General features: G+C 36.2%; 1 protein-coding gene across 2 annotated transcripts in view; it reads left to right on the forward strand.

The window, feature by feature from the left end:
- VPS13A (vacuolar protein sorting 13 homolog A) overlaps positions 1-27,572 on the forward strand; it is a 266,873-nt gene that overhangs the window by 20,041 nt on the left and 219,260 nt on the right. For both annotated transcript variants that reach the window (XM_028090366.2, XM_028090367.2), the window contains exons 3-12: positions 885-927; positions 3,297-3,392; positions 3,650-3,751; positions 15,311-15,420; positions 16,072-16,131; positions 18,136-18,195; positions 18,384-18,464; positions 22,017-22,074; positions 26,582-26,709; positions 26,898-27,004. In XM_028090366.2, the coding sequence (XP_027946167.1) occupies positions 885-927; positions 3,297-3,392; positions 3,650-3,751; positions 15,311-15,420; positions 16,072-16,131; positions 18,136-18,195; positions 18,384-18,464; positions 22,017-22,074; positions 26,582-26,709; positions 26,898-27,004 (845 nt within the window). The remainder of the gene's footprint in view (positions 1-884; positions 928-3,296; positions 3,393-3,649; positions 3,752-15,310; positions 15,421-16,071; positions 16,132-18,135; positions 18,196-18,383; positions 18,465-22,016; positions 22,075-26,581; positions 26,710-26,897; positions 27,005-27,572) is intronic.

A 27,572-nucleotide genomic window follows, 5' to 3' on the forward strand; every position in this document is an offset into this window, starting at 1 on the left:
TTTAAGTATAATCTCCCCAACGTGGGGCTCAAATTCATGACCCCAAGATCAAGAGTCACATGCTCTACTGACTTACCCAGCCAGGCACTATTTTTTGTTTTTTGATAATACCCATCTTAATAGATATAAAGTAGTATCTCATTTTGGTTTTTCTTAGCATTTCCCTCGTGACTAGTGAGATTGAACATCGTATCATGTGCTTATTGGCCATTTATATATGTTCTTTGGATATGTCTATCGAAAATTGTGTGGATATCGAGTTTTCTCAGCACCACTTACTGAAGAAGTTGTCCTTTTCCCTGTTGGATGGGGAGAAATTTTTTTGAGGGTATTTTTTGCAAAATGGAGTTTTAACCTCCTTGTGAGGACAAACTGACAGTGAAATTCTCCCCCCCACCCCCGGTACAACGTAAAGGCAGTATGACTTTGATATGGGTAACTTAGGTGGTCTGTATTACTTTTCCCCTATTTATTTAAAAATGATCAGTCTCCCTGAATTTTGTGGATTTGAGAATATTACAATTATGTATCTATAAATTTAAATAGGTTTTGAAGATAAAGACAAGGTGTGAGTTAACTTAAACCCTTTAAATAATTTTGGGACGGGGCGCCTGGGTGGCTCAGTTGGTTAAGCGACTGCCTTCGGCTCAGGTCATGATCCTGGAGTCCCGGGATCGAGTCCCACATCGAGCTCCCTGCTCAGCAGGGAGTCTGCTTCTCCCTCTGACCCTCCCCCCCTCATGTGCTCTCTCTCTCTCATTCTCGCTCTCTCAAATAAATAAATAAAAAATCTTTAAAAAAAAAATAAATAATTTTGGGACGAAAATGTTCTCTGTTTTGTTGGCCTGTATATGTACTAATATTTTATGTATGATATTTTCTAGAGTCAACTGGATGTACCATTTAAAGTTAAAGTTGGTCATATAGGTAAGCTGTGCTTATTATTTGAATGTCCTTCTTGCTGGACGTAGAGTAAGAATTATATGCTTAGTATCTCTTTAATGTGATATTTTTAATGTTTCTAAGTATTGAAAATCATGTGTTCTCATCTGGGTAGAACTTAGTTGTGTAACTTAAAAATACCATGTGGTCCATATATCCCTTGTTTAAAAACTGAAATTATGCATCTTGTTAGGTGTTAAAAATGGTTAATTGAGGGCCAGTGTGTTTAATAGCATAACTATCTCAGTTTCTTAGGTTTCTGACTAGTTATTGCTGTATTCTGATTTATCATAGGTATATGGTCTAAGGAGTCAGGTCTGCATCATCCAGAAAGTGTGGCGAGGGACGAGTCAGAAAGTTAGTTTCTGAGGTTGTTTGCATACCTCTGTCCTAGCACCTGTCATTCTTTAGTATCATTTTTTTCTTCTACTAGACAGTTTAAGTCGGTTCAATTTTTATTCTCACTACTTAGTACAATACCTGGCAAATAGTAGGGACACAATTTGTTGAGTGAAAGAAGTATACACTTCCAAATGAGCAGTATAGCATTACAATTACTTTTATAGGAACATATTTTCCCCTTGCTATTTTTTTTTAAGATTTTATTTATTTGAGAGAGAGAGGAGAGATGACGAGTTGGGGAGGGACAGAGAGAGAGAATCTTTAAGCAGACTCCCTGTTGAAAGCAGAGTCCAGAGGGGCTTGATCCTATGACCTTGAGGTCATCACCTGAGCTAAATCAAGAGTCAGACACTTAACTGACTAAGCCACCCAGGCGCCCCTCCTCTTGCTGTTATTGGGTGTTGTTAATCTTATTGATCTTTCAAAGTTCCCTCATTTAGCATGCAAAATTACATATATAGCAAATATAAATATATACATATTTTAAAATAGCTATATTTATGTGGAAGATTTTTGGAATTGCCTTTGTTTATATTTTTGTGTATTTTCCACATTTTCTAAAAGTCTGTACTGAGAGGAAAAAGCTTTTTTGTTTCAAGATTTACTGGTGAAAATGGTACATTATTAACTTCGTGTGTGTTTCTTTGATTACTTAACGCTGTTTTGTCACTGTTCTCTGTTCTTTTGTTTACTTTTCTGGATTTTTTTTAATTAATTTTTTTGTGAACATATGTGTTATTTATTTCAGGGGTACAGGTCTGTGATTCATCACAATTCACAGTGTTCACCATAGCACATACCCTCCCCAATGTCCATCACCCAGCCACCCCACCCCTCCCACCCCGCTCCACTCCAGCAATCTAATGTATGTGTATGTGTGTAAGCAGTCTACCTGATACGTTTATAAATTATATCAGATTTGTCACTGTTTTTTCTAATGTGTTCATTCTGGTTATATTTTGGACTGTACATAAACTTGAAATGGTCATTATCTTCTCTGATTTTTAAACTTAGAAAGTCATCTGTCTTTTAGAAATTATAGTTTGGTTCTTTTTCTCTGTATTGATTATGTGAGATGAAATCTTTTTCTCAATTTGGATTTGTTTAAATATGGAATTTTGAGGTTATGTAATGAGATATATCTATGTAAATTTTTTTTCCCCTTCCCAATGACTAATCAGTTAACGTAGCATTGTGTTGTTAATCATTCCCTTGCCAGTTACGGCAACTATTTCTAAATAAATTGACTCATGCTTTCTAAAAAATTTTAAAGTATTTTAAAACTATTGTGGAAATTTTCTTTTTTTCATCCCCTCCTCCTCACCTCTATTATGGAAATTTTCTAAAATCACAAGAATAGAATCAGTATAACGAATACCTTAGATCATGTTTTTTAGTTCAAGAAATCTAATGCTTTAAAAAATACTTTTCTGATAGATTGTAGTAAAACATTTTCATTAGTTTGAATGATTTTCTAATCTTGTCCACGATCTTTATTACCATAGAAATCTGCGCATACATACACTTATGATAATCGTACATATTATGTATATATAGTCTGTATATATGAAAAATACATTTTTCAATTTTATAGTGTACCTTTTGAAAGTGTAATAAAAATACAGTGATTTAAAGCAAGAATTGGGGAAATCAGGGTTATAATATCAAGGGTTGTTGGTTAATTGCAGAAGAATACTAATGTTTGTGGTGCAGATTGCCATAAAGAGAAACTGGTAAATTTTTAGAATATCATTTAGTAGATTTTCCAACAGTACTAATAGACAATTTCAAATCATCACAACAGAGGCTTGTTGTTTGTGGTTGTAAAATAGCTTTCTGTAAAATGACTCAGCTTGTCACTTTATTTCTTCTAATCTCTGACAGAAAATAGGCTGGCAGTAAATGTGGTTGAATGAATATTATTTTTTGTCCTTCTTCTAAAAATCATATAGGTAATCTTAATCTTATAATTCCATGGAAGAACCTGTATACTCAACCAGTTGAAGCTGTCCTGGGAGACATTTATTTACTCATAGTGCCTTCTTCTAGTAAGTCAAATTTTAAACATTATAACTTAAAGTACTTTTATTTGTGGGTGGAAAAAAATCTTTATATTTGATAATTCAAAATACTTTTCATGAATTTTTTGAGATACTTTATATTTAAATTAGCATCTGGAAATTCACATTAAATTGGTTTTTACTCTGAATTATTGCAGACTTTGAATTAGTGATTATTTTCAAGGATATATTTTAGAATGATTATACTTAAGGTAATTACATATTCTTTTTCATGCTTCCTGTAGAAATAAAATATGATCCTTTAAAAGAAGAAAAACAACTCTTGGAAGCAAAACAACATGAACTTAAACGAATAGAAGAAGCAAAACAAAAAGTAGCTGATCAAGGTAAAGGAAACAGTAAATAAGAATGGTAATAAGGAGGGGCGCCTGGGTGGCTCAGTTGTTAAGTGTGTGCCTTCGGCTCAGGTCATGGTCCCAGGGTGCTGGAATCGAGCCGCACATCAGACTTCTTGCTCAGCGGGAAGCCTGCTTCTCCCTCTCCCACTCCCCCTGCTTGTGTTCCCTCTCTTGCTGTGTCTCTGTCAAATAAATAAATAAAATCTTAAAAAAAAATGGTAATAAGAAAAGGAGAAAAGACCTAAATACCACGTTTGAGTACTATTTTTCTTTGGAGGCATTGAAATTATTTAACAAATATGAGGGAATCTTATTACATGGGGAATTTTAATGTGGTTTGTGTTTATCATGTTTACAAAACTTTTATGGAAACTTATGACAAATAATATATCTAGCTTATTAAGGGTAAGGTTAGTTTTTAACTATAATAAATTAATTTCATCAAGTATATTTTGTTTTCTAGCTTTTAAAAAAAATCCCATTATATCAATTCTTAATCTTTTGGGCGTACTTAGTCCCTTGATATATTTATGTTTTCCCAAATCTGTTTGTTTACTCTGTGGGTTCATATGCTTTTGTATTCAGCCTAGACCAAATAGTCCATTATTTCCACCCTTTACTTTTCTCAGTGGAAGAGCTGTTCTGCAGAAATCTACTTCCTTTCCCCTGTGCCATTGGTCACTATCACCAGGTACTTTTTGTATTCTGTTCTCTCTAGTGAAGCTTTCTCCTTAGTAGGTAAAAATACCGTAGCCTGTCTTATCTTCAAACACAAAGTGATCTTCCTAACCTAGTTACCTGCTTACCTTCTGTTCCTCTGTCCTTCCTCTAATAGCTGACCATCTTGAAAACTATATCACCAACTTTGCCATGCATTTATTTTTTCACTAAAAAAGTGAAATCCAGTAATAAACATTTCACCTTTTGGCAAAGAGGTAAAAACAGTAAAGGAGATTTAACACAATTCTGGTGACGCTTCTTATAATTGTTTTTTCTTCTCTCAGTTCCATTCATATCCTGTGTAGCTCTCAGTTCATTCATATCCTGTGTAGATACTATACCCAATCATCTTTTTCTTTAATATTTTTTTTTATTGTGGCATACATGTAACAGTTTACGATCTTAGCCATTTTTTTTTTTAAATTTTATTTACTTGAGAGAGAGCGAGCGAGTAAGCATGAGCAGGGTAAGAGGGAGAAGCAGACTCCTCACTGAGCAGGGAGCCTGATGCAGGGCTCAATTCTGGGACTCTGGGATCATGACCTGAGCCAAAGGCAGGCGCTTAACCGACTGAAACACCTGGGCGCACCCCCGTCTTAACCATTTTTAAGTGTACAGTTCAGTGGTATTAAGTACATTTATAATGTTGTACAACCATTACTACCATCCATCTTCGTATCTTTTTTCTTATGGAATTGAAACTTTATACCCATTAAATAATAACCCACCCATTCTACGCTCCCCCCCCACACACACACTTCCAAACCCCTTGGCAGCTACAATTGTACTTTCTTATATCTATAATTTTGAATATTCTGAGTACTTCATGTAAGTGAAATCAGTATAACTTGTATTTTTCTAACTGGCCTATTTCATTTAGCATAATGTCTTTAAGATTTGTCCATGTTGTAGCATATGTCAGAATTTCCCTTTTAGCTGAATAATAATCCATTTTTTGGATGTTCCACATTTTGCTTGCCAGTTCACCCATCAGTGGACACTTGGGTTTCTTCCATGCTTTAGCTGTTGTGATTAATGCTTCTCTGAACATTGGAGTACAAGTATTTCTTTGAGACGCTGCTTTCAGTTCTTTTGGCTATATACACAGAAGTGGAATTGCTGGATCATATGATAATTGTACTGTATTTTTGACTTTTTGAGGACTTCCTATACTGTTTTCGACAGGGTTTTGTATGGTTTTACATTTTCACCAATAGTGCACAAAGGTTCTGATTCCTTTACATCCTTGTCTACAGGTGTTATTTTGTCTTTTTTTTATTTTTTAAATTTTATTATATTAGTCACCATGCGGTACATCATTAGTTTTTGATGTAGTGATCCACGATTCATTGTTTTCATATAACACCCGGTGCTGCATGCGGTACGTGCCCTCGTGCCCTCCTTAACACCCATCACCGGGCTAACCCAATCCCCCACCCCCACCCCAACCCTCAGTTTGTTTCTCAGAGTCCACAGTCTCTCATGGTTAATCTCTCCCTCCAATTTCCCCCCCTTCATTTTTCCCTTCCTTCTCCTAATGTCCTCCATGCTGTTCCTTATGTTCCACAAATAAGTGAAACCAGATGATAATTGACTTTCTCTGCTTGACTTATTTCACTTAGCATCATCTCCTCCAGTCCCATCCATGTTGATGTAGAAGTTGGGTATTCATCCTTTCTGATGGCTGAGTAATACTCCATTGTATATATGGACCACATCTTCTTTATCCATTCATCTCTTGAAGGGCATCTCGGCTCTTCCCACAGATTGGCTATTGCAGACATTGCTGCTATGAACATTGGGGTGCATATGGCCCTTTACATCTGTGTCTTTGGGGTAAATACCCAGGAGTGCGATTGCTGGGTCATAGGGTAGCTCTATTTTTAATTTTTTGAGGCACCTCCACACTGTTTTCCAAAGTGGCTGTACCAACTTGCATTCCCACCAACAGCGTAAGCGGGTTCCCCTTTCTTCACAACCTCTCCAACATTTGTTGTTTCTTGGCTTGTCAATTTTTGCCATCCTGACTGGTGTAAGGTGGTATCTCACTGTGGTTTTGATTTGAATTTCCCTGATGGCTAATGACGATGAACATTTTTTCATGTGTCTGTTAGCCATTTTTATGTCTTCTTTGGTGTTCATGTCTTCTGCCCATTTTTTGAATTGATTATTTGTTTTTTGGGTGTTGAGTTTGAGAAGTTCTTTATAGATCTTGGATACCAGCCCTTTATCTGTAGTGTCCTTTGCAAATATCTTCTCCCATTCTGTGGGTTGCCTCTTTGTTTTGTTGACTGTTTCCTTTGCTGTGCAGAAGCTTTTTATCTTGATGAAGTCCCAAAAGTTCATTTTTGCTTTTGTTTCACTAGCCTTTGGAGATGTTTCTTGAAAGAAGTTGCTATGGCCGATGTCAAAGAGGTTACTGCCTATGTTCTCTTCCTAGGATTTTGATGGATTCCTGCCTCACATTGAGGTCTTTCATCCATTTTGAGTTTATCTTTGTGTAGGGTGTGAGAGAATGGTCGAGTTTCATTTTTCTTCATGTGGCTGTCCAATTTTCCCAGCACCGTTTATTGAAGAGACTGTCTTTTTTCCATTGCATATTTTTTCCTGCTTTGTCGAAGATTATTTGACTGTAGAGTTGAGGGTCCATATATGGGCTCTCTATTGTGTTCCTTTGGTCTGTATGTCTGTTTTTGTGCCAGTACCATGCTGTCTTGGTGATCACTGCTTTGTAATATAGCTTGAAACTGGGCAACGTGATGCCCCCAGCTTTGTTTTTCAACATTTCCTTGGCGATTCGGGGTCTTTTCTGATTCCGTACAAATTTTAGATTGTTTGTTCCAGCACTTCGAAAAATGTCATTGGAATTTTGATCGGGATGGCATTGAAGGTATAGATTGCTCTGGGTAGCATAGACATATTAACAATGTTTAGTCTTCCGATCCATGAGTATGGAATGTTTTTCCATCTTTTTGTGTCTTCAGTTTCTTTCATGAGTGTTCTGTAGTTCCTAGAGTATAGATCCTTTACCTCTTTGGTTAGGTTTATTCCGAGGTATCTTATGGTTTTTGGTGCTATTGTAAATGGAATCGTTTCTTTAATTTCTGTTTCTACAGTTGAGTTGTTATGTATAAGAAAGCAACTGGTTTCTGTGCATTGACTTTTGATATCCTGCCACATTACTGAATTGCTGTGTGAGTTCTAGTAATTTGGGGGTGGAGACTTTTGGGTTTTCCACATAAAGTAAATAAAAGGTATTCAAATTGGCAAAGAAGTCAAACTCTCTCTCTTTGCAGATGATATTTTGTCTTTTTTTCATGGTAGCATCCTGATGGGGATTAAGTGGCATCTCATGTAGTTTTGATTTGCATTTCCCTAAAGATTAGTATTTCAGCATCTTTTCATGTGCTTATTCGCCATTTGTATATCTTCTTTGGAGAAACATCTATTTGAGTCTTTTGCCCATCTTTTAATTGGGTTGGCTTTTTGTGTTGGGCGGTAGGAGTTCTTTATATATTCTGGGTGTTAATCCTTTACTAAATACATGATTTGCAAATTTTCTCCCATTCTTTGTGTAACTATTCTGTTGATAGTGTTGTATGAACAAACTTTTTTAAATTTCCATGAAGTTCATTTTTGTCATCTTCTGTTGCTTGTGCCTTGGTGTCATACACAAGAAATCATTGCCAAATCCAGTGTCATGCAGCTTTTGTCCTGTGTTTTCCTCTGAGTTTTATAGTTTTAGGTCTTAAATTTAAATCTTAGATCCATTTTAAGTTAATTTTTGTGTATGTTCTTAGATAAGGGTACAGCTTTATTCTCTTGCTGTGGATATCTTGATATGCAGTTTTCCCAACATTGTTTATTAAAACAACTGTCCATTCCTGATTGAATAGTCTTGGCCCCTTATCAAAAATCATTTGACCGTATGTGCAAGGGTTTATTCTGTGTGCTCAGTTCTATTTCATTTGTCTGTATGTCTGTCTGTATGGCAGTACCACACTGTTTTGATTACTGGAGCTGTGTTGTAAATTTTGAAATCAGGAAGTTTGTTTTTCAGTTTTGTTCTGCTTTTTCAAGATGGTTTTTTGCTCTTTGGGAGTCTCTTGAGATTCCATATGAATTTTAGGCTGTGGATTTCTATTTCTGCAGAAAGTATAATTGGAATTTTGATAAGGTTTGCTTTGACTCTATAGATTGCTTTGGGCAGTATTGACATGTTGTTTTCCAATCCATGAACTTGGAATGTGTTTTACCTACTTGGTTACGTTAATCTCTAAGTTATTTTATTCTTTTTGATGCTGTTGTAAAGGGAATTGTTTCTGTAATTTCCTGTTGAGATTTTTCATTGTTAGGGACTGTATATGCAATTGATTTTTTCTTTTCTTTTTTTTGAGAGAGAGCGAGAGTTTGAGCACTTGCATGTGAGATTGCGGAGGGACAGAGGGATGGGGAAAGAAAGCATCCCAAGCAGGCTCTGTGTTCAGCATGGAGCCCAACACAGGGCTCAATCTCAGGACTCTGAGATCATAACCTGAGCTGAAATCAAGAGTCAGATGCCCAACCGACTGTGCCACCGAGGCACCCCCGCAATTGATTTTTTTTTTTTGACGTTGTGCCCTGCTACTTTGCTGAGTTCATTTACTAGTTTTAATGGTTGTTTTGTTGGGTAGTTAGGATTTTCTTTTTTTTTTTAAAGATTTTTTTTATTTATTTGAGAGAGAGAATGAGAGAGAGAGAGCATGAAGGGGGGAGGGTCAGAGGGAGAAGCAGACTCCCCGTTGAGCAGGGAGCCCGATGTGGGACTCGATCCCAGGACTCCAGGATCATGACCTGAGCTGAAGGCAGTTGCCTAACCAACTGAGCCACCCAGGCGCCCCTAGGATTTTCTTAATATAAGATCATATTGTCTGTGAACAGAGATAATTTTACTTATTCCTTTCTGATTTCTTTTTTCTTGCATAATTTACGCTGGCTGTACCTTCCAGTAAGTATTATGCTGAATAAAAGTGACAAAACTGGAAATTTTTGCTGTTTTTCTGATTTTCGAGGAAAAGCTTTCATCCTTTCCATTAAGCATGATGATTGCTGTGGGCTTTTTCTGGATGATCTTTATTATGTTGAGATATTTTCCTTCTAGTCCTAATTTGTTGACAGTTTTTATTATGAAAGGGTATTGAAATTTGTCAAATGCTGCTGCTTCATCAGTTGAGATGATCATACATTTTTTTTATTTGGTAAATGTGGTGTATTACATTGATTTTTATGTGTCTAGCATCCTTCCGTTGTACCAATAAATTGTGAGTCATGGTGTATAATCTTTTTAATGTGTTGTTGAATTTTGTTTGTTGGCATTTTATTATTTGCATCAATATCAGGAATATTGATCTGTAGTTTTCTTGTAGTGTCTGTGTGGTTTCAGTATCAGATTAATGCTGACCTCATACATTGAGTTTGGAAGTATTCCTTTATTTATTTATTTTTTGAGTTTGAAGAGGATTGATGTTTTCTTTAAGTATTAGGCAGAATTGATCAGGTAAGCCATCAGTTCCAGGGCTTTTATTTGTCAGGAGAGTTTTGGTCGCGTCCTTCCCTTCGCCCTCTCTTCCCTTCGCCCTCTCTTCCCTTCGCCCTCTCTTCCCTTCGCCGTCTCTTCCCTTCGCCCTCTCTTCCCTTCCCCCTGTCTTTGTAATCTCTACACCCAATGTGGGGTTCAAACTCACAACCCCAATATCAAGAGTCACACGCTCCACTGACTAAGCCAGACAGGCATACCTCAGCCAGTATTCCTTCACATATTCTCTCCCACCATTTCTGTCTTTTTTCCTTCTGGGACCCCCACAATGTATATGTTGGTCCACTTGGTGTCCCACAGGTGTCCCTTAGGCTCTGTTCACTTTTCTTCCACGTTTTTTCTGTTCCTCAAATTCAGGTTTTGTTTTTGTTTCTGTTTTTTTTTCTGTTTTCAAGTTTGTTAATTCTTCTGCCGATTGACATCTGCCTTTGCATCCCTATGGAGAGTTTTTCCTTTTAGGTATGGTACTTTTCTCCTGCTGAATTTTTGTTTGGTTTCTTCTTAGGTTTTCTGTCTCTTTATAGATATTTCTATTTCGTTGATAATATTATTTTCTTGACGTTCTCTACACCTTCCTTCAGTTCTTGAGCATCTATGTGATACTTGTTTTAAAGTCTGTCTAGTAGAGGGGTGCCTGAGTGGCTCAGTGGGTTAAGTGTCTGCCTTTGGGTCAGCTCATGATCCCAGAGTCCTGGGATTGAGGACTTCTCCCTTTGCTCCTCATGCCACTCGTGCTCTCTTGCTTGCACTCTCTCTCAAATAAATGAAATCCTTAAAAAAAAAAAAAAAAGTAGATCTGTCATCAGATCTTTTTAGGGAATAGTTTTGTAAACTTATTTTTTTGTCCTTTGGGCCATATCTTCCTGTTTCTTTGTATGCCTTGTGATTTCTCATTAAAATCTGGATATTTGGATATAATAATGTGATACCTGTGGAAATGAAATTCACCCCTATTCCTATGGTTTTCTGTTTTTTTTTTTTTAAATGTTTTTGGTTATTTTTCATTATTATAGGATGTCCTAGTCCAAGGATCAGCCTGAGGTGTAAATGTAAGGTATTCTCAGGTCTTTTCTAAGCCTGAGTCTATTCCTTTCCCTGAACATGTGTGGTTACATTCTTATTTTTCCTGTGTATGGAGTTGCTTTTGAATGTCCTAGTCTTTAATCTTTTGCTCACAAAAGAGGAGAGGAGAATAATGAATGGGGGGGCAAAAATAAAAAAGGTTGCGAGTCCTTTAAATGCCCTGGATGTCACATCAGCTGGAGAGGAAGGGGCTTGCAACAGTGGAGAAAGGTGCAGCAACCATGGACCATCCTTCTATCTTTGATCAGGAGCAGTAATCAGCCTTTAGACTACAGATCTCCAAATATTTGGAGGATGGGTCCTTTTTTTCCCACCTTGGCTCCGGCAAGTTGAGTGCAAGCCACTCCAGGAGTAAGTGCACAGCTGACTGCCATGGGCCTGAGAATAGGGCGTGGAGAGCTGCTACTGTGTTAAGAGCTAATATTGATGTAAATGAAGTTTAGTTTACTTTCAAGCCTTCCTCTGCAAGTTGCAAGTCCTCACAGGGTTCCAGAGTTTCAGAATATTTACATTAGGCACATTTCACCTATTCAGTTGTTACCTAACTAGGAAAACAGATTCTTGGTGTTTTCTATTCTGCCATTTTCCCCAGAATCCTCTCTTTCAGTCCTTCCTTTGCTAAGTCTCCTAGGTTTTTGCCTTTTAAAAGTCATTTTCATCTTATCAAAATAATATATATAGCTTTAAAAGTTATTAAGTAATATAGTACCCATAATTAAAACAAAAAAATTCTGTCTTCTGGCTTAGACCCTAAGCCTACTCCATATAGACCCACTTTCAAGTTTTAAGGTGTTTCTTGTGTTTATCTCTGTATTGCTGCATAAGGTGATTACACCTCTATTACTTGATTTACAGACTATAAGGTCGACCCATTTTTCTGTCTTTGCAGTATAATTGCATGCTTGGTTAAATCAGTATTCATTGTTTAAATTATCATGGCTACATCTCAGTGCTTACTACTGAGCCAAATAGTATATATACTCTGATTACATGTGTTTATTTACTTGGCAATAGTAGATGAATGTGGGTGTAATTATATTTATTTTTTACATAGAACTTTTTAATATGTCTGGTTTCGATGTGATGGATCTTCCTTCCCTGTATCTTTAAGTACATAGTTTCAGAGTCTATAGTTGCGTTTATTTTCTTTACAATAAATTCTTCGTTCGCACTAGAATGGGAAAGGGATAGTTGCTTGGCTATGTGGACTAGGAGAGGGAAGATACCTGGAAGTCTGCCTACTAATTAAACAGATTTAAGCTAATCCTTTTATTATCATCCTCTCCTTGCCATTTCTTTTCTGAGGACTCTGTTTTTTTCCTTTAAGATTTTACTCATTTGAGAGAGGGAGAGCGAGTGAGAGAGCACAAGCAAGGGGAGCAGCAGACGCCCTGCTGAGCAGGGAGCCTGACGTTGGGGATCATGACTTGAGCTGAAGGCAGACGCTTAACCAACTGAGCCACCCAAGCGCCCCATGAGGACTCTAGTTTCTGAATCTTTCCAGGGTTCTGGTTTTTGTCTCATTTTTATTATTGGCATGACTATAGGCATTTAGGATTGAATTTCTTCATCTTCTAAGTAGGTTAAGACTGTCTGCCTTCCAGCTTCTAAAATTTTGAGGGTATCTCTTACCTATTTTGCTTCCTATATTTTTTCTTTTGGCCTTGGGGATTTGTCTATTTTTAACTTTTGCATTAGTGGGGTTTTACTGAGAAGTGAAGAAATGGATAACAATCCACCATGTTTAATCAGAAATCCCTCCTATTTTTATGTAGGTCTAAAATAGAAATATTTATGCTTAAAATTCATTAGTGATAGCTTATCATCAGGTAGAAGTTTAAACTGTTCAGCGTGACACATAAAAGTTCATAGGATTTGAATTCTGTCTACCTCTTCAGCCTCGTTACTGGCCCCACCTCTTTCTCTTCTATTCTTTGTTCTAGCCATACTGATCTATTAGTTTATTGAATGTATCAATTTCTCTATATATTTCTCTGAATATATCTCACTTTCTACTTTAATATACAATTGTGAGTTACCAACATTAGGAGGATAGTTGAAGCTATAAAGTGCAGATGAGATTCCCTGAAGCAGAAGTGTAGAAGGAGAATAGAAGCAATCGTGGGACTGAGCCTTAAGGACATCCAGCATTTAATGATTGTATTAGAGGAGGAACACAGAAAAAGAAGATCAAGAAAGAGTGATTAGATAAGTAGAAATTGGGAGATTATAATTTCATGGGAAAAGAGTGTTTTAGGAAGCAAAGAATGTGTTAGATCTTAACGAGGTATCAGGTAAAGTGAGGATAAAGAAACCATTTTATTCATGTCATGCATATCATGGGTCCTTGAGTGATGATTACAGGATCTTCCAAAGTTGGAGGTGAGGTCCTCTCAGAGTAAAGAGAGCAGTGGAAGGGTCATTAGACCTTTGAGGAGAATCCAAAAGAATTTTGAGATAATTGTTACCGAGCGTGTGACCAAGTGGAATGGAGAAATGTAAGGTTGCTGTTGGGGTGAAGTTGGTGGTACCTAATTTACAGTCATTACAGTCTCTCCTGTTGTGATTTGTCTCCTCCTGTCCTTAACTGGCAAGGTGTAAATATGTTTATGTAAAAAGTAGATAGTTGGGGGGGCGCCTGGGTGGCTCAGTCGTTATGCATCTGCCTTCGGCTCAGGTCATGATCCCAGGGTCCTGGGATCGAGCCCCGCATCGGGCTCCTGCTCTGCAGGAAGCCTGCTTCTCCCTCTCCCACTCCCCCTGCTTGTGTTCCCGCTCTTGCTGTGTCTCTCTCTGTCAAATAAATAAAACTTTAAAAAGTAGATAGTTGGGTTTATTCAGAGTTGGAGCTTTTCCTCTGTGAGGAAAATGAGAAAAAAGAACAAAAGAGTTTAAAGAGTTGGTGAAATAATAGGTTATGGAATCTGAGCAGGATAAGGAATTTGGAAGGAGACTACTGGATGTAGTGGATGGATGGGGAAAAGGAAGGGGAAAGGAAGATTTTGCATTGAATCGAATGAGTAGATTCATAGAGTAAAGGATTTTGTTAGGATGTGGTGGTAATCAAAGGTCAAAATCCTGTCTTCAAAGAGCTTATATTTTATTAATTCTAAAGTCCTTTTATAGTTAAGGTATTTACTGATCTGTTCACTGAATCTTGGATTTGATGTAAATATATCTTCATCAGCTTGTCCTCTTGGGCCAGTTGAATTAGGGAGTAGTAGGTCATTAGAAGAAAAGACAGGTAATATGTATGTACAGGTGGAACAGGACTAGAAATAGGAAATGAGATAGTTCTCATTGGCATTTTCAAATGGGGGAAAAGGGTATAGTAACTTGTTAATCAAAGGCATATGTTTTTCAAAGATTTATCTATTTATCTTGGAGATAGAGCAGGGGGAGGGGCATCGGGAGAGGAGAGAGAATCCTTGGGCAGACTCTGAGCACAGAGCCCAGTGCAGAGCTTGATCCCCGGACCCCTGAGGTCATGACTGGAGCCGAAATCAAGAATTGGATGCTCAGCGGACTGAGCCATCCAGGAGCCCCTCAAAGACATGTTAAAAAAAGAAATTAGGAGCCTCAATCCTTTATTCTTTATTCTTTCTATTCTCCTGGAAAGTTTTGAAACCGGAAACAGTTAATAGCTTTTTTAGAAAATGAGACAAATGATGAACTTCGTTCCCTTGAAAGGAGAAAGAGAAAGAATCTTATATCTTCATGTTGGGTTCATCAGGAAGAGACGCATAGTTAACTATTTTAAACATCAAACTACATACAACTTATGATAGTATCACTAATTTTAAGGGAGATGCCTACCTCCTGCTGTTACTGGCTTTTCTAAATTAAGCCCATTATAATTCTTATCTAATAATCTTCATTGTTTTCCAAATTTTTACGTACTTAGGTATAGTTAACAGAAGTTGTAAAATTTAATGGCAGTAAGTTTTACATGGTTGGCTTTAGTTTCATTAAAAAAAATTTTTTAAAACTGTTTGGTTGCCTTTGAAAGTTTATTGGTGTGGAAGACTCAGGGAAAGCAGGCTCTTAGTGTTTTGTTTACAAATACAGATTTTTTTCTTTAACACGGTGATGTTTATGTTACCTCGAAATGTGAATACTTATACAGTGTATTTTTCATTCAAGTTAAAAAAAAATATTTGCTATTGTAGAAAAACTTCGGGTGGAGAAACAGGACACTTTTACAGAAAAATTAATTACTCAGATCATAAAAAATCTTCAAGTGAAAATTTCCAACATCCATATTCGTTATGAGGATGATGTAAGTATTTTAATAGGTGAAACTTTTTTTTATGTTTATGTTTTATTGTTTGTTGACATCTGCTTTGTAGTGGTCAACCACTGATGATGAGAAGTGGAGGGACACAGAGCTGAAAATGACTTGATCTTTCTTTTCTGTAATTATAGTTTTAATTTGCAGTGTTTACTGCCTTGATTACACTTTCCTAAAATGTTCAAAAATCAGATAATGAAGGAAAATGCTTTTTTATATTAACAGTCATCTTTGATAGTTGGGCACTATGAATTTAGCAGTTGTATATTTTTAAAATTCCTTATATTTACCTCCTGGAAATTACACTGGTGTAGGAATCAGTAGAGCTAGATTTAGATTATCTCAAATAGATCCTGTATTCTCTCTGAAACGCAAAATTATTAACTTCTCAAGTACTATTGTGAGGTCAACTTACCAATAAGCTTTTTTTATAAACTGAAAAATATGCAGATTTATTGTACAATAATTGATACTTGATATTTTAATTAGTATTTGGAAAAATATAGGATTAAAAGTTGTAGAAAGTAGAAAAATGGTTTTGAATGTTTGAAATAGAATATTTCCCAGAAAATGAACTTCTTTGATAAAGTGAATTTTAACTACTAGAAGTCTGAGTAAAATTTGCTCTTTCCTCTTTAGATCACAAATCGAGACAACCCACTGTCATTTGGTATTTCCCTTCAAAATCTCAGCATGCAGGTACTTTGAAAAGAAATTTAACCCTATTTAATTGTGTAGTATAGTTCATCTAACTATTAATTACTGTTTGTGTGCCAGCATCAGAAGTAGTTGTCTCTATAGAATTAGTACAGAAATTGCATAGGCTGTATTGGAATTGGGAGTAGGTAGTTCAGCATTTCAAAAAATGGTTGATAATCAAATTTAGTTTAAAATAGGAGGGCCTATTTGCAAATTAGAGCATTTGATACTTTTTTTCTTAAAAATACATTGCTTAAATAAGTAGAAAGTAAAAGTGATGAATGTTTATTTCAGAAACTTTGATAAGTCATGAAAAGCATAAAGAAACATCACTCATTTCCTCACCACCGTTATTAATACTGTGGCAAACTCTCTTCCTGTCCAGTTTTACAAACTGATGAATTTTTAAAGCCTAAGAGCAAATAGAGGATTATGAAACACTGGCTTGTGTCCAGAATGGACAGTTGTGGAATTTGTCATTTGGTTTAAGTTTTAAATACTTTATTTTAAAGAATAAACTGTTAGGATTAAAGTTTATGTCTATTTTGTTTTCTACTCTTCACCCTTCTCTCAGAGATAAACATTCTAAGTAATATTTTATGTGATTTTTTCTATAGATTTTCATTTTTCTCGTCACAGTGTTTTTGACATTTGCTTGTGTTGCTATACATAATTCAGTTTAATTGCTGTGTAGTATTTCATTACCTGCTTTTATTTGTTGTATCCATTGGGTTTTTGTGTATAATTTTTTTCTTAAAACATGGATCCACTACAACCAAAATAAGTAAAAAACCAAATGAAAAGTTATTGAATGAAGTCGGGTGGGATAAACTGTCAAATGCTGCTGTAAGTTTGAAAAATAAGGATGGAGAAATTAGCCATTGGCTGTGGCAATGTGGAAATAATGGGTAACTGTGACAGCAGTGGTACTGACCATCACCTTTGGGAGACCTTGGAAACTGGTGTCCTAGCCCAGACCTATTCAGTTAGAAACTCAGGTGGGGACCCAGCAACCTAAGTTTTAGAAAGCCCTCCAGGTGATTTTGATGCACACTCAAGTTTGAAAACTTTTGTCATCTCTTCAGTTCTCTACCAAAAAATGAAAACCGTCTTTGTAGAATAAGCATCTAAACACTTAATTCACCTCAGTGGCTTCTCATTATTATTGGAATAAAGTCAGTAGTTTTGTTTTAAAATAGTTTATAATCGCTTTGTAATCTGACCCTGGGTAACATCTGGTTTCACCTCTTTGCTTTATGTTCTCTGGCCATATGAGGCTTCTTCAGTTCCCTGAACGTTTTGCATATTTGCATATTTTCCTACTCTGAATCATATTCCCTACTGACCTTAAAATCAACAGTTTCTATTCGTATATCATATATTGGACATCACTTATTCTGAGAACTGTGTATTTAACCTCTAAGGTGGCATTTACCTATTTTTTTGTTATGTTAATTACCATACATCATTAGTTTCTTTTTTAAGATTTTATTTATTTATTTGAGAGAGAATGAGAGATAGAGAGCATGAGAGGGAAGAGGGTCAGAGGGAGAAGCAGACTCCCTGCTGAGCAGGGAGCCCGATGTGGGGCTCGATCCCAGGACTCCAGGATCATGACCTGAGCCGAAGGCAGTCGCTTAACCAACTGAGCCACCCAGGCGCCCCATCATTAGTTTTTGATGCAGTGTTCCATGATTCATTGTTCGTGTATAACACCCAGTGCTCCATTCAGTATGTGCCCTCTTTAATACCCATCACCAGGCTAACCCATCCCCCCACCTGCACTTAACCTATTTGTAATTGCTTGTTTACTTGTTTGCTTTTTCATTCAGCAGTGAGCCCTTTGAAAGCAAAGGCTTTCTTGTAGTCAGTTAATATTCTTTCACTGAATGTTTTCAAGAACATTTTTATGGGAAATTGGTCAAGGGCATGGTTGGTACAATTTATCAGTCTGCCATTTCACATGTAAATAATATTTTCACTGTTTTTTACTTTTCTTTTTAGACAACTGATCAAAACTGGGTTCCGTGTTTACATGATGAAACTGAGAAACTATTTTGTAAGGTAAAATATTTTGTCAATCCAGACAAAAGAGACTTAGAAAGGCGAATGGTAACATATATAGATAAGGATTTCTGTGAATTGTGTTTACTTGCTTAAGTCTATCATATGACTCAATTATTTGAGACTTCTGAAAATAGCATATGTTAAAGAAGAAAACGAGACATGTAATAAATTTGATTTATTTTCAGTTAATCCGATTGGATAACCTTTTTGCCTATTGGAATGTGAAGTCTCAGTTGTTTTACCTTAATGATTATGATGAATCATTGGTAAGTAAATCTTTTTGATATGTGTATGTACACCTTTGTTGGTATCCTATTTTGCATAAGGTTTTATTCATTATCATTTATTAACATACTCTAGTCTGTGGTCTTTTTTCCTAGGCAAAATCCATTAAAATTTACAGAAATAAGTGAATATATATGTGCCTGTACACAAACATGTATAGATCTTTTTTTGTGTAATTGACATGCAGCATTAGTATATATTAGTCTTATGTGTGCACTGTAATGGTTCAGTATCTGTACATAATGTGAAATGATCACAGTAGGTCTCACATCCATTACCATACATAGTTAATTACGGAACTTTTTCTTTGGATGAGTACTTTTAAGATTTACTCTCTGAGCAACGTTGAAATATGCAGTACAGTATTGTTAACTGTAGTTGCCATGCTGTACAATACATACATTTCCATGACTGACTTAGTGTATAACTAGAAGTTCTTAACCTTTTGACTCCCTTTACACATTTTGCATATCTCTCACTCCACCTCAGACAGACATCGGTCTGTTCTCTATATGTGAGTATGAGCTTGGCTTCTTTTTGTTTATTTTTTTTAAAGTATTCCACATATAAGTGAGGTCAGATGGTATTTGTCTGACTTATTTCACTTAGCATAAGGCCGTCAAATTTCATCCTTGTTGCAAATGGCAAGATTTCCTTTTTAATGGCTGAATAGTGTGTGTGTGTGTGTGTGTGTGTGTGTGTGTGTGTGTGTGTGTGAGAGTATATTTTCTTTATCCATCTATCCATGGATATTTAGGTGGTTTCCATATCTTGGCTATTGTAATTAATGCTGCATTGAACATGGAGGTGCATGTATCTTTTCTAGTTCATGTTTTTCTTTTAATAAATATTTAGAAGTGGAATTGCTGGATCGTATGGTAGTTCTTTTAATTTCTTGAGGACCTTCATACTGTTTTTCCATAGGGGATTGCATCAGTTTACATTTCCACCAGTAGTGCATAGGAATTTCCTTTTCTCCACATCCTTGCCAACACTTGTTATTTCTTGTTGTTGTTTTTTTTAATAATAACCATTTTAACAGGTGATAGCTCATGCTTTTGATTTGTGATTTCCCTGATAATTGTGTTGAGTACCTTTTCATGTACCTGTTGGCTATCTGTATGTTTGAAAAATATCTCTTCAGTTCCTCTCCAGTTTTTAAGTTGTTCTGAAATTGGGTTGTATGAGTTCTTTATGTATTTTGGATAATGACCCCTTATCAGATAAATGATTTGCAAATATTTTCTCCTATTCAGTAGTTTGCCTTTTCATTATGTTGATGGTTTCCTTTGCTGTGCAGATATTTTTTAGTTTGATGTAGTTCCATTTGTTTATTTTTTTTCTTTTGTTGACTTTACTTTTGGTGTCAAATCCAAAATATCATTGCCAAGACCAGTTTCAAGGAACCTACTTCCTATGTTTTGTTTTAGGAGTTGTATGGTTTCAGGGCTTACATTCAAGTTTTTTAATCTATTTTAAGTTAATTTTTGTGTATGGTGTAGGGTATTGGTCCAGTTTCATTCTCTTGCATGTGGCTGTCCAGTTTTCCAAACACCACATAGTGAAGAGACTCTCCTTTCCTCATTATATATTTTTGACTTCCTTGTTGTAATTTAATTGATCATATATGCATGGGTATATTTCAGGGCTCTTTATTGCTATGTGTACCTGTTTTTATGCCAGTGCCATACTGTTTTGATTATTACAGCTTTGTAATATAATTTGAAATCAAGGGCGCCTGAGTGGCTCAGTTGGTTAGGTGACTGCCTTCGGCTCAGGTCATGATCCTGGAGTCCCGGGATCGAGTCCCACATCGGGCTCCCTGCTCAGCAGGGAGTCTGCTTCTCCCTCTGACCCTCCCCCCTCTCATGCTCGCTCTCTATCTCATTCTCTCTCTCAAATAAATAAATTAAATCTTAAAAAAAAAATTTGAAATCAAGCCTTGTAATAGCTCCAGGTTTGTTCTTTCTCAAGATTACTTTGGTTATTCAGGGCCTTTTGTGGTTTCATACACACATTAGGGTCATTTGTTCTATTTCTTTGAATAATGCCATTGGAAATTTGATAGAGATTGCGTTGAATTTATAGATTTCTTTGGGTAGTATGGACTTTTTAACAGGTTTATTTCTTGCAGTATAGAGCATGGAATATATTGCCATTTTTTTGCATCTTCAATTTCTAACAGTTTTTGGTGTACAAAGCTTTACTTCGTTGGTTAAATTATTTTATTTCAAATACTTTATTGTTTTAATTACCTAAAGTTACGAAATGTGAGTAACAAATTTCTTTATAGTAGTTTCAGTTAATTTTCTTTTTTAAAGTTTTTATTTAAATTCTAGTGGGTTAAGATACAGTGTAATATTGGTTTCAGAACTAGAATTTAGCAGGGCGCCTGGGTGGCTCAGTCGGTTAAGTATCTGCCTTCAGCTCAGGTCCCGTATTGGGCTCCTTGCTCAGCGGGGAGCCTGCTTCTCCCTCTCCTCCCTAATCATGCTCTCTCTCGCTATCTCTCTCTCTCAAATAAAATCTTTAAAAAAAAAGTAGAATTTAATGATTCATCACTCATGTGTAACACCCAATGCTGATCACAAGTGCCCTCCTTAATTCCCATCATCTATTTAGCCCATCCCCACTCACCTTCCCTCTAGCAACCCTCAGTTTGTTCTCTGTTAAGTGTTTTATGGTTTGCCTCCCCGCCCTTTTTTTTTTTTCACCCCTTCACCTATGTTCATCTGTTTTGTTTCTTAAATTTTACATATGAGTGTGGTCATATGGTATTTGTCTTTCTCTGACTGACTTCCTTGGTTAAATTTATTCCTAGGTATTTTATTCTTTTTGATGTAATTGTAAATTGGATTGTTAATTTCTCTTTCTGCTACAGCATTATTACTATACAGAAATGCAGAATTCTGTATATTAATTTGGTATCCTGCAATTTGATTGAATTCATTTATTCTAACAGTTTTTGGTGGAGTCGTCAGGGTTTTCTATATAGAATGTCATGTCATCTACAAACAGTGACAGTTTTACTTCTTTTCCAATTTGGATGCCTTTTATTCTTAATTGCTCTGGCTTGGACTTCTGAATATGCTGAATAAAAGTGGCAAGAGTGGGCATCTTTGTCTTGTTCCTGATCTTAGAGGAAGAGTTTTCAGTTTTTAACTGTTGAGCATGTTAGCTGTGGGTTTGTCATATATGGCCTTTATTATGTTAAGGTATATTTCCCTTATTACCCACTTTCTTGAGATTCTTTATCACAAGTGGATGTTGAATTTTGTGAGATTTTATATATGTGCCTGTACACAAATATGTAAAAACACACACTATCTATCTAAATAGTTCACAAATTATTCTTTAGTAGTAGTAGTTTAATGGGATATTGTTTAACCACTTCAATATTTTCCATAGCTAAGTCCTCCTAAGTTTGAGTTATTTATTTTTTAAATTGCTTTAAAACATTTTTTTGTATATAATAGGATTTTGTAAAGATATATTGGCATGAATATAAATAAAAGCAGTTTGTCTTTTACTAGGACAGCTTGAAGAAGGGCATTGTCAATGGAAATATTGTTCCAAAAGGTTATGATTTTGGTAAGTACATTTTATAAAATACATGCAATTAAAGTAATCAGTATAAATTTAAATGAACAATGATAATGTCACTGTGATGTTTCATGTTGATTTTTGTCATATAATTCAAGGTATATGTGCACGAAAAAAACTAGTTCTCTGTTCTATGCCATTCATTGTTGGGGAGCTTTTTGCTATATTTTGAAACTATAAGAGAGAAAAGTGTCCAACAAGAGAGGATGTAATAAATGTGGTAAATCTTTAAGGATTATTCAGTAATAATTATAATCTTTTAAAGACATTTTACATGGCAAATACAATTTAATAAGGCTAGTAGCTGCTATAGTCTGTAGTGTGATCTTACTATTTTAGAAATGTATATTTAAAAATTTTTCTTCATACTTTTTTCTGACTCCAAATTTTCTGAAATGAACATGTAGTACTTTTATAATCAGAAATGAGTAAAATTTCAAATCGAAAGTAGTACTATTTTTTTGCCCTATAGGCTCTCAATAAAACTGATCGATGGATAGATAACTCATTTATTGGATTTGGTTGTCTGATGTCATCAACCAGTGATTCTTTTCTGTATTCTTCTACCTTCATGTTGATACTTTATTAATTTCCTGACGTGGCCTTATTTATTTTTTTAAAGATTTATTTATTTGAGAGGGCTCACATGTGCACAAGGTGGGGGATGGGCACGGGAGAGAGGTAGAGAGAGAGACTCTGGAGCAGACTCCCCACTGAGCATGGAGCCTCAGGCTACCGAGCATGGAGCTCAAAGCTGGTTTGATCTCACCACCTGAAATCATGACCTGAGCTGAAACCAGGAGTTGGGTGTTCAACCAACTGAGCCAGCCAGGCACCTTTGAAGTGACTCTTCTTGTTTTCACTCTTGAAACCAATTCAAAGCCTTGAAATGGATATTTTATTTTCTAGATTTTTTTCCTAAAAGGAAACATTAAGAACAGATGAGATTGCCTTTCATGTGTGTTGATGATTTTCCTATCTATCACTTTAGGTTTGACTGATTTCTCCTTTGCCCTACTATCATTTCCTGCTCCATTAGTGAGGGTCTGGTGACGGAGAAACTACACAGTAATTTGAGCAGGGGAAGTTTAATATAAAGAATTACTATCACAGGATTGGAGTAACAAGGGATTGGCTAATAAAAAATAGAACTCTAAAGAATATAAGAATAATAGAAGGAACTGCCCCTACCCTAGGACTAAGATGGAGTGCCCAAAGAACAGGGTCTGCCTGCCTCAACACTGGGATCTAGACCCTGTTGGAAAGGACATGACCAGGGCTCACTGACTGCCAGGAAAAGTCTCTCTGGTGCCAGGCCACTGAACTTGTTGGAAATTTGCCCTCAGGAACTTTAACATCTCTCATGAGGAGTTGCTCATAGGAGGCACTTCACTGCAAAATTGCCTTAGGGTGCTGGGAGAAGTTGCCAGCTGCTGCTAGCTGTCGTGTACCTCAGCAGGCTAGTGCTGAAGAAATCTGTCATGCTCGAGGAGCTGCCTTCTGTAGGACCCACTTGGTAGCATCTGGGTGGTGGAAAAGTCCCGATACTGCAAGAGTCTGGAACGAGCCCATTAGAACCGAGAAGCAGAACTCCTCTGCAGTCTCTCTCCAGTGTCTAGCATTATGCTAGCTGGTAAAGAAAAAAAAATAGTTAAAGGGCCCAAATCTAGCTTTTAGATTAAGCAGTGAAGGATGAATTTGGAATTCACAGATAAATTGATAACTGGTATATACCTGCTGGAGAGGGAAGGACTAAAGGCTTTTTTTTTTTTTTTAATTTTTATTTATTTGTCAGAGAGAATACAAGCAGGCAGAGTGGCAGGTACAGGGAGAAGCAGACTCCCAGCTGAGCAGGGACCTCCATGTGGAACTTGATCCCAGGGTGCTGGGATCATGACCTGAGCCAAAGGCAGATGCTTGACAACTGAGCCACCTAGGCGTCCCAGACTAAAGGCTTTTTTTGTTTGTTCTTTATTTAATGGGAGAGACAACAGTTTATAGGCTGAGATCGGAATGATCTGTAGAATATGAAAAACGAAGCAAGAGAGAGAAGCAATAATTTATGGGATATGGGTGAAGGGGGATAGGATCTCATGCACAAGTGGAGTGCTCTGCCACACAAAGGAACATGATTAGTTCATTTAAAGGACAGATTTTGGCATAAGAGAGAAGTCCTAACGTTAGACAGTAGAGATGGTAAGAGGAGTTTATGGAATTTCTCTTATGAGCTCTTATTTTTTAATACCTGAGGTGTTGGGGGTTTTTGGAGGGAAGAGAGGCTATGAAATAGTCATGTAGGTGAACAGAGTGAATTGACTAGAGTGGTGTTCTCAGAGTATGGTTCAGACTAGCAACATCAGTATTACTTGGAAACTTGTTAGAAGTAGAAATCCTAGGGCCCATTCCAGACATACTGAATCAGAACTTCTGAGAGTGAGCCTTGGCAATCTGTTTTAATAAGCTTTCCTGGTAATTTTGATGAATTTGAGAGCCACTGGGCTAGAGTTGGGGCTGGGCAGTTTTTTTGTTTTATAAAAGGCCACATAGTAAAAAGTTTTCAATTTTAAGGCCATATATAGCCTCTGTCACATATTTTCCTTTGTTTCTTTTAAACAACCCTATAAAGGTGTAAAAATCATTCCTAGTTCATTGGTTGTATAAAAACACACTATGGTATGCATTTGGTCCCTATCCTGGACTAAATACTATATGACTGCTCAGCAACATTGAGGACTTTTAGGATTTATGACATTAAAGTGAGACCAATCTGTGTGATTGTGTACGTTTTTGGTTTTGGGTTTTTTTTTTTTTTTTTTTTCCCTAAGCAAATTCAATTTCTTAGGTAGGTTACAGGTGTAGAGTAAATGGAGAGGGTTTTTATCCAGAATTAGAGTTTGGCCTGGTAAGTACTGACAAAGTGAGAAGACAGAGGAGTGAAGAGTGAATGCAGGGGATGATTAGAATAACTGATTATAGAATTTTAATAGGGTAGGGAGGGTCCTGAGGACATGAAGTGGAGGTGAAAGACAAAGAAAAGATAAAGGATCAATGAATGATAGGTCCCACGGGACCTGAAGTTTTGGTATTGGAGTACTAGAGAGATAGGTGGTGGTGTTAGGAGAGTTGGATGCTTGAGACTGAGCTTATGGAGAGGTCTAGCATATAAGTATGATAAGATCTAGTGGATCAAGTAAGGGTGGAGAAGTCCAAGGTTCTGAGAGGATTTGGTTTTGGAAAGATTATTTGTATGTTGAAATCACTTGGAAATTAGAGTTGCCAGGAGCTAAAATCAGACCTAGGAGAGGTTGTAACCTAGGGATGGATAGAGATTGCAACCAGGAAGGTTATAGGGGATCGTGTAGTCTTGTATGTGTAACATAAGAAAGCTCGGGGAGAGGAATAATTTTATTTTTCAGATAGTGATATTATTGCTATGTACATATACTTTTTAAACTTTCTTCCTTTAAAAGATGTATTTATTTAGAGAGAGGGAGGATGTGGGGGGAGAGGCAGAGGGAGAGGGAGAACTCCATGCAGAGCCCACCGTGGGGCTCCATCTCACAACCCTGAGATCACGACCTGAGCTGAAACCAAGAGTTGGACCCCTAACTGACTGTGCCACCTAAGCGCCCCTAAACTTTCTTTTACTATTTCCTTCCACTTAGGTATATATAAATTTTTCTTATTTTTCACTCTATGGTACTTTATAGATGTATCATGATGAATTTAACCAGTCTCCATTTGTTGAGTATCTTCTTGTTCTACTCAAGTTCACAGTATATTTGAATGCTCAGTGTGTAAAAAAACTAAGTGCTGTGCCTTGGGAATGATTAAAACAAGAGGAACATACTATGTTTTTATATAGATTAGCTTATAATTTAATAGTTGATCTTGGTATAGATTCTGCTATTGTTTGTCTCCCTCTGCAAGAATATTCTTACTCTTTTTGGCACTAAATATAAAGGGTTGAGTTTAATCCATTTTAGACTATGGGTTGAGCCAAGAAGGTTATCCTGGGTTAACTCACTCATCTCACTTCTCCTTTTACAAGTTAAAATGGGACAGATGGATACATAGAAACTGATCAGAAGTTCAGAAATTATAACACTATAATGGAAGTCAGTGGTCAAATACAGTCTTTTTTCCCTTGGCATTTTTAATGTAATTCCTTTAAACTGTATTTTTATTAAGATTATTTTATTATACTATTTTTGCCTTTTAGAGATTATTCCTGCTTTTAAGGGTTATGTTGGTGTTTTGAGGGGGAGTTTACTTAGTCTTCATTTACTTAAAATACAAATTATAGGTAGGAAAAAGATAAAAGAATACTCTTTATTAATTAAAAGACAGTTCATCTGACCAAATTACAGCAGTGTGGAAATCTGGGAAAGTAAAAAGAGTATAAGAAATGAAAATATTTTCCACTTCATCCCCTTAGTGTTTTGGGACTCTGAAATATAACTCAGTTTAACTTTTTAAAATTTATATTTTTCAGTGTTTCGCCCCATATCTGCTAATGCCAAACTTCAGATGAATCGGCGATCAGATTTTGACTTTTCTGCCCCCAAGATAAACCTGGATGTTGAGTTACATGACATAGCAATTGAACTTAATAAACCACAGGTGATTTTTTTTAAATGAAATTTTAAATTGAGTTATAATTTGATAAAAGCAGAACTAAGATTTTAAAAGTATTTCAAACACAATGTTACATTGTAACATTTCCTTTAAAAAGTCAATAATTTAATTTTTTTAACAATTGAACAAAAAATCTGAAACATTTAAGAGCCTTAATTTTTTTCATTCTTCAGTATTTCAGTGTTATGGAGCTTCTTGAATCAGTTGATATGATGACGCAAAACCTGCCATATAGGAAATTCAAACCTGATGTACCTCTTCACTATCATGCCAGAGACTGGTAAAATGACTTATATTTTTTTTTTAATTGAGGTATAATTTGACATATTAGTTTCAGGTTTATAATGTAGTGATTTGATATTTGTATATGTTGTAAACTGATCACCATAATAAGCCTAGTTAACAATCCATCACCGTATATAAGGACAGATTTTTTTTTAATATATTTTAATTTTATTTATTTGAGAGAGAGAGCACAAGATGGGGTAAGGTCAGAGGGAGAAGCAGATTCCCCGCTGAGCAGGGAGCCCGATGCGAGACTCGATCCCAGGACTCCAGGATCATGACCTGAGCCGAAGGCAGTCACCTAACCAACTGAGCCACCCAGGGGCCCCAAGAACAGATTTTTTTCTTTAGAACTTATAAAATATCTTAGCAACTTTCAAATATGCAGTATAGTATTAACTATTGTGACCATGCTGTACATTATATCCTATTACTTACTTATTTTATAACTAGAAGTTTGAACATTTAATCCTCTTCACCCATTTCACTCACTGCCTGTGCCTCACCTCTGTCAACCACCAGTCTGTTTTCTGTATCTGTGAGCTCAGTTTTTTTGTTTTTAA

This window comes from Eumetopias jubatus, unplaced genomic scaffold (genome assembly GCF_037043125.1).
Source record: "Eumetopias jubatus isolate StellerSeaLion01/CBP00866 unplaced genomic scaffold, mEumJub1_p1.0 scaffold_15, whole genome shotgun sequence".
NCBI lineage: Eukaryota > Metazoa > Chordata > Mammalia > Carnivora > Otariidae > Eumetopias > Eumetopias jubatus.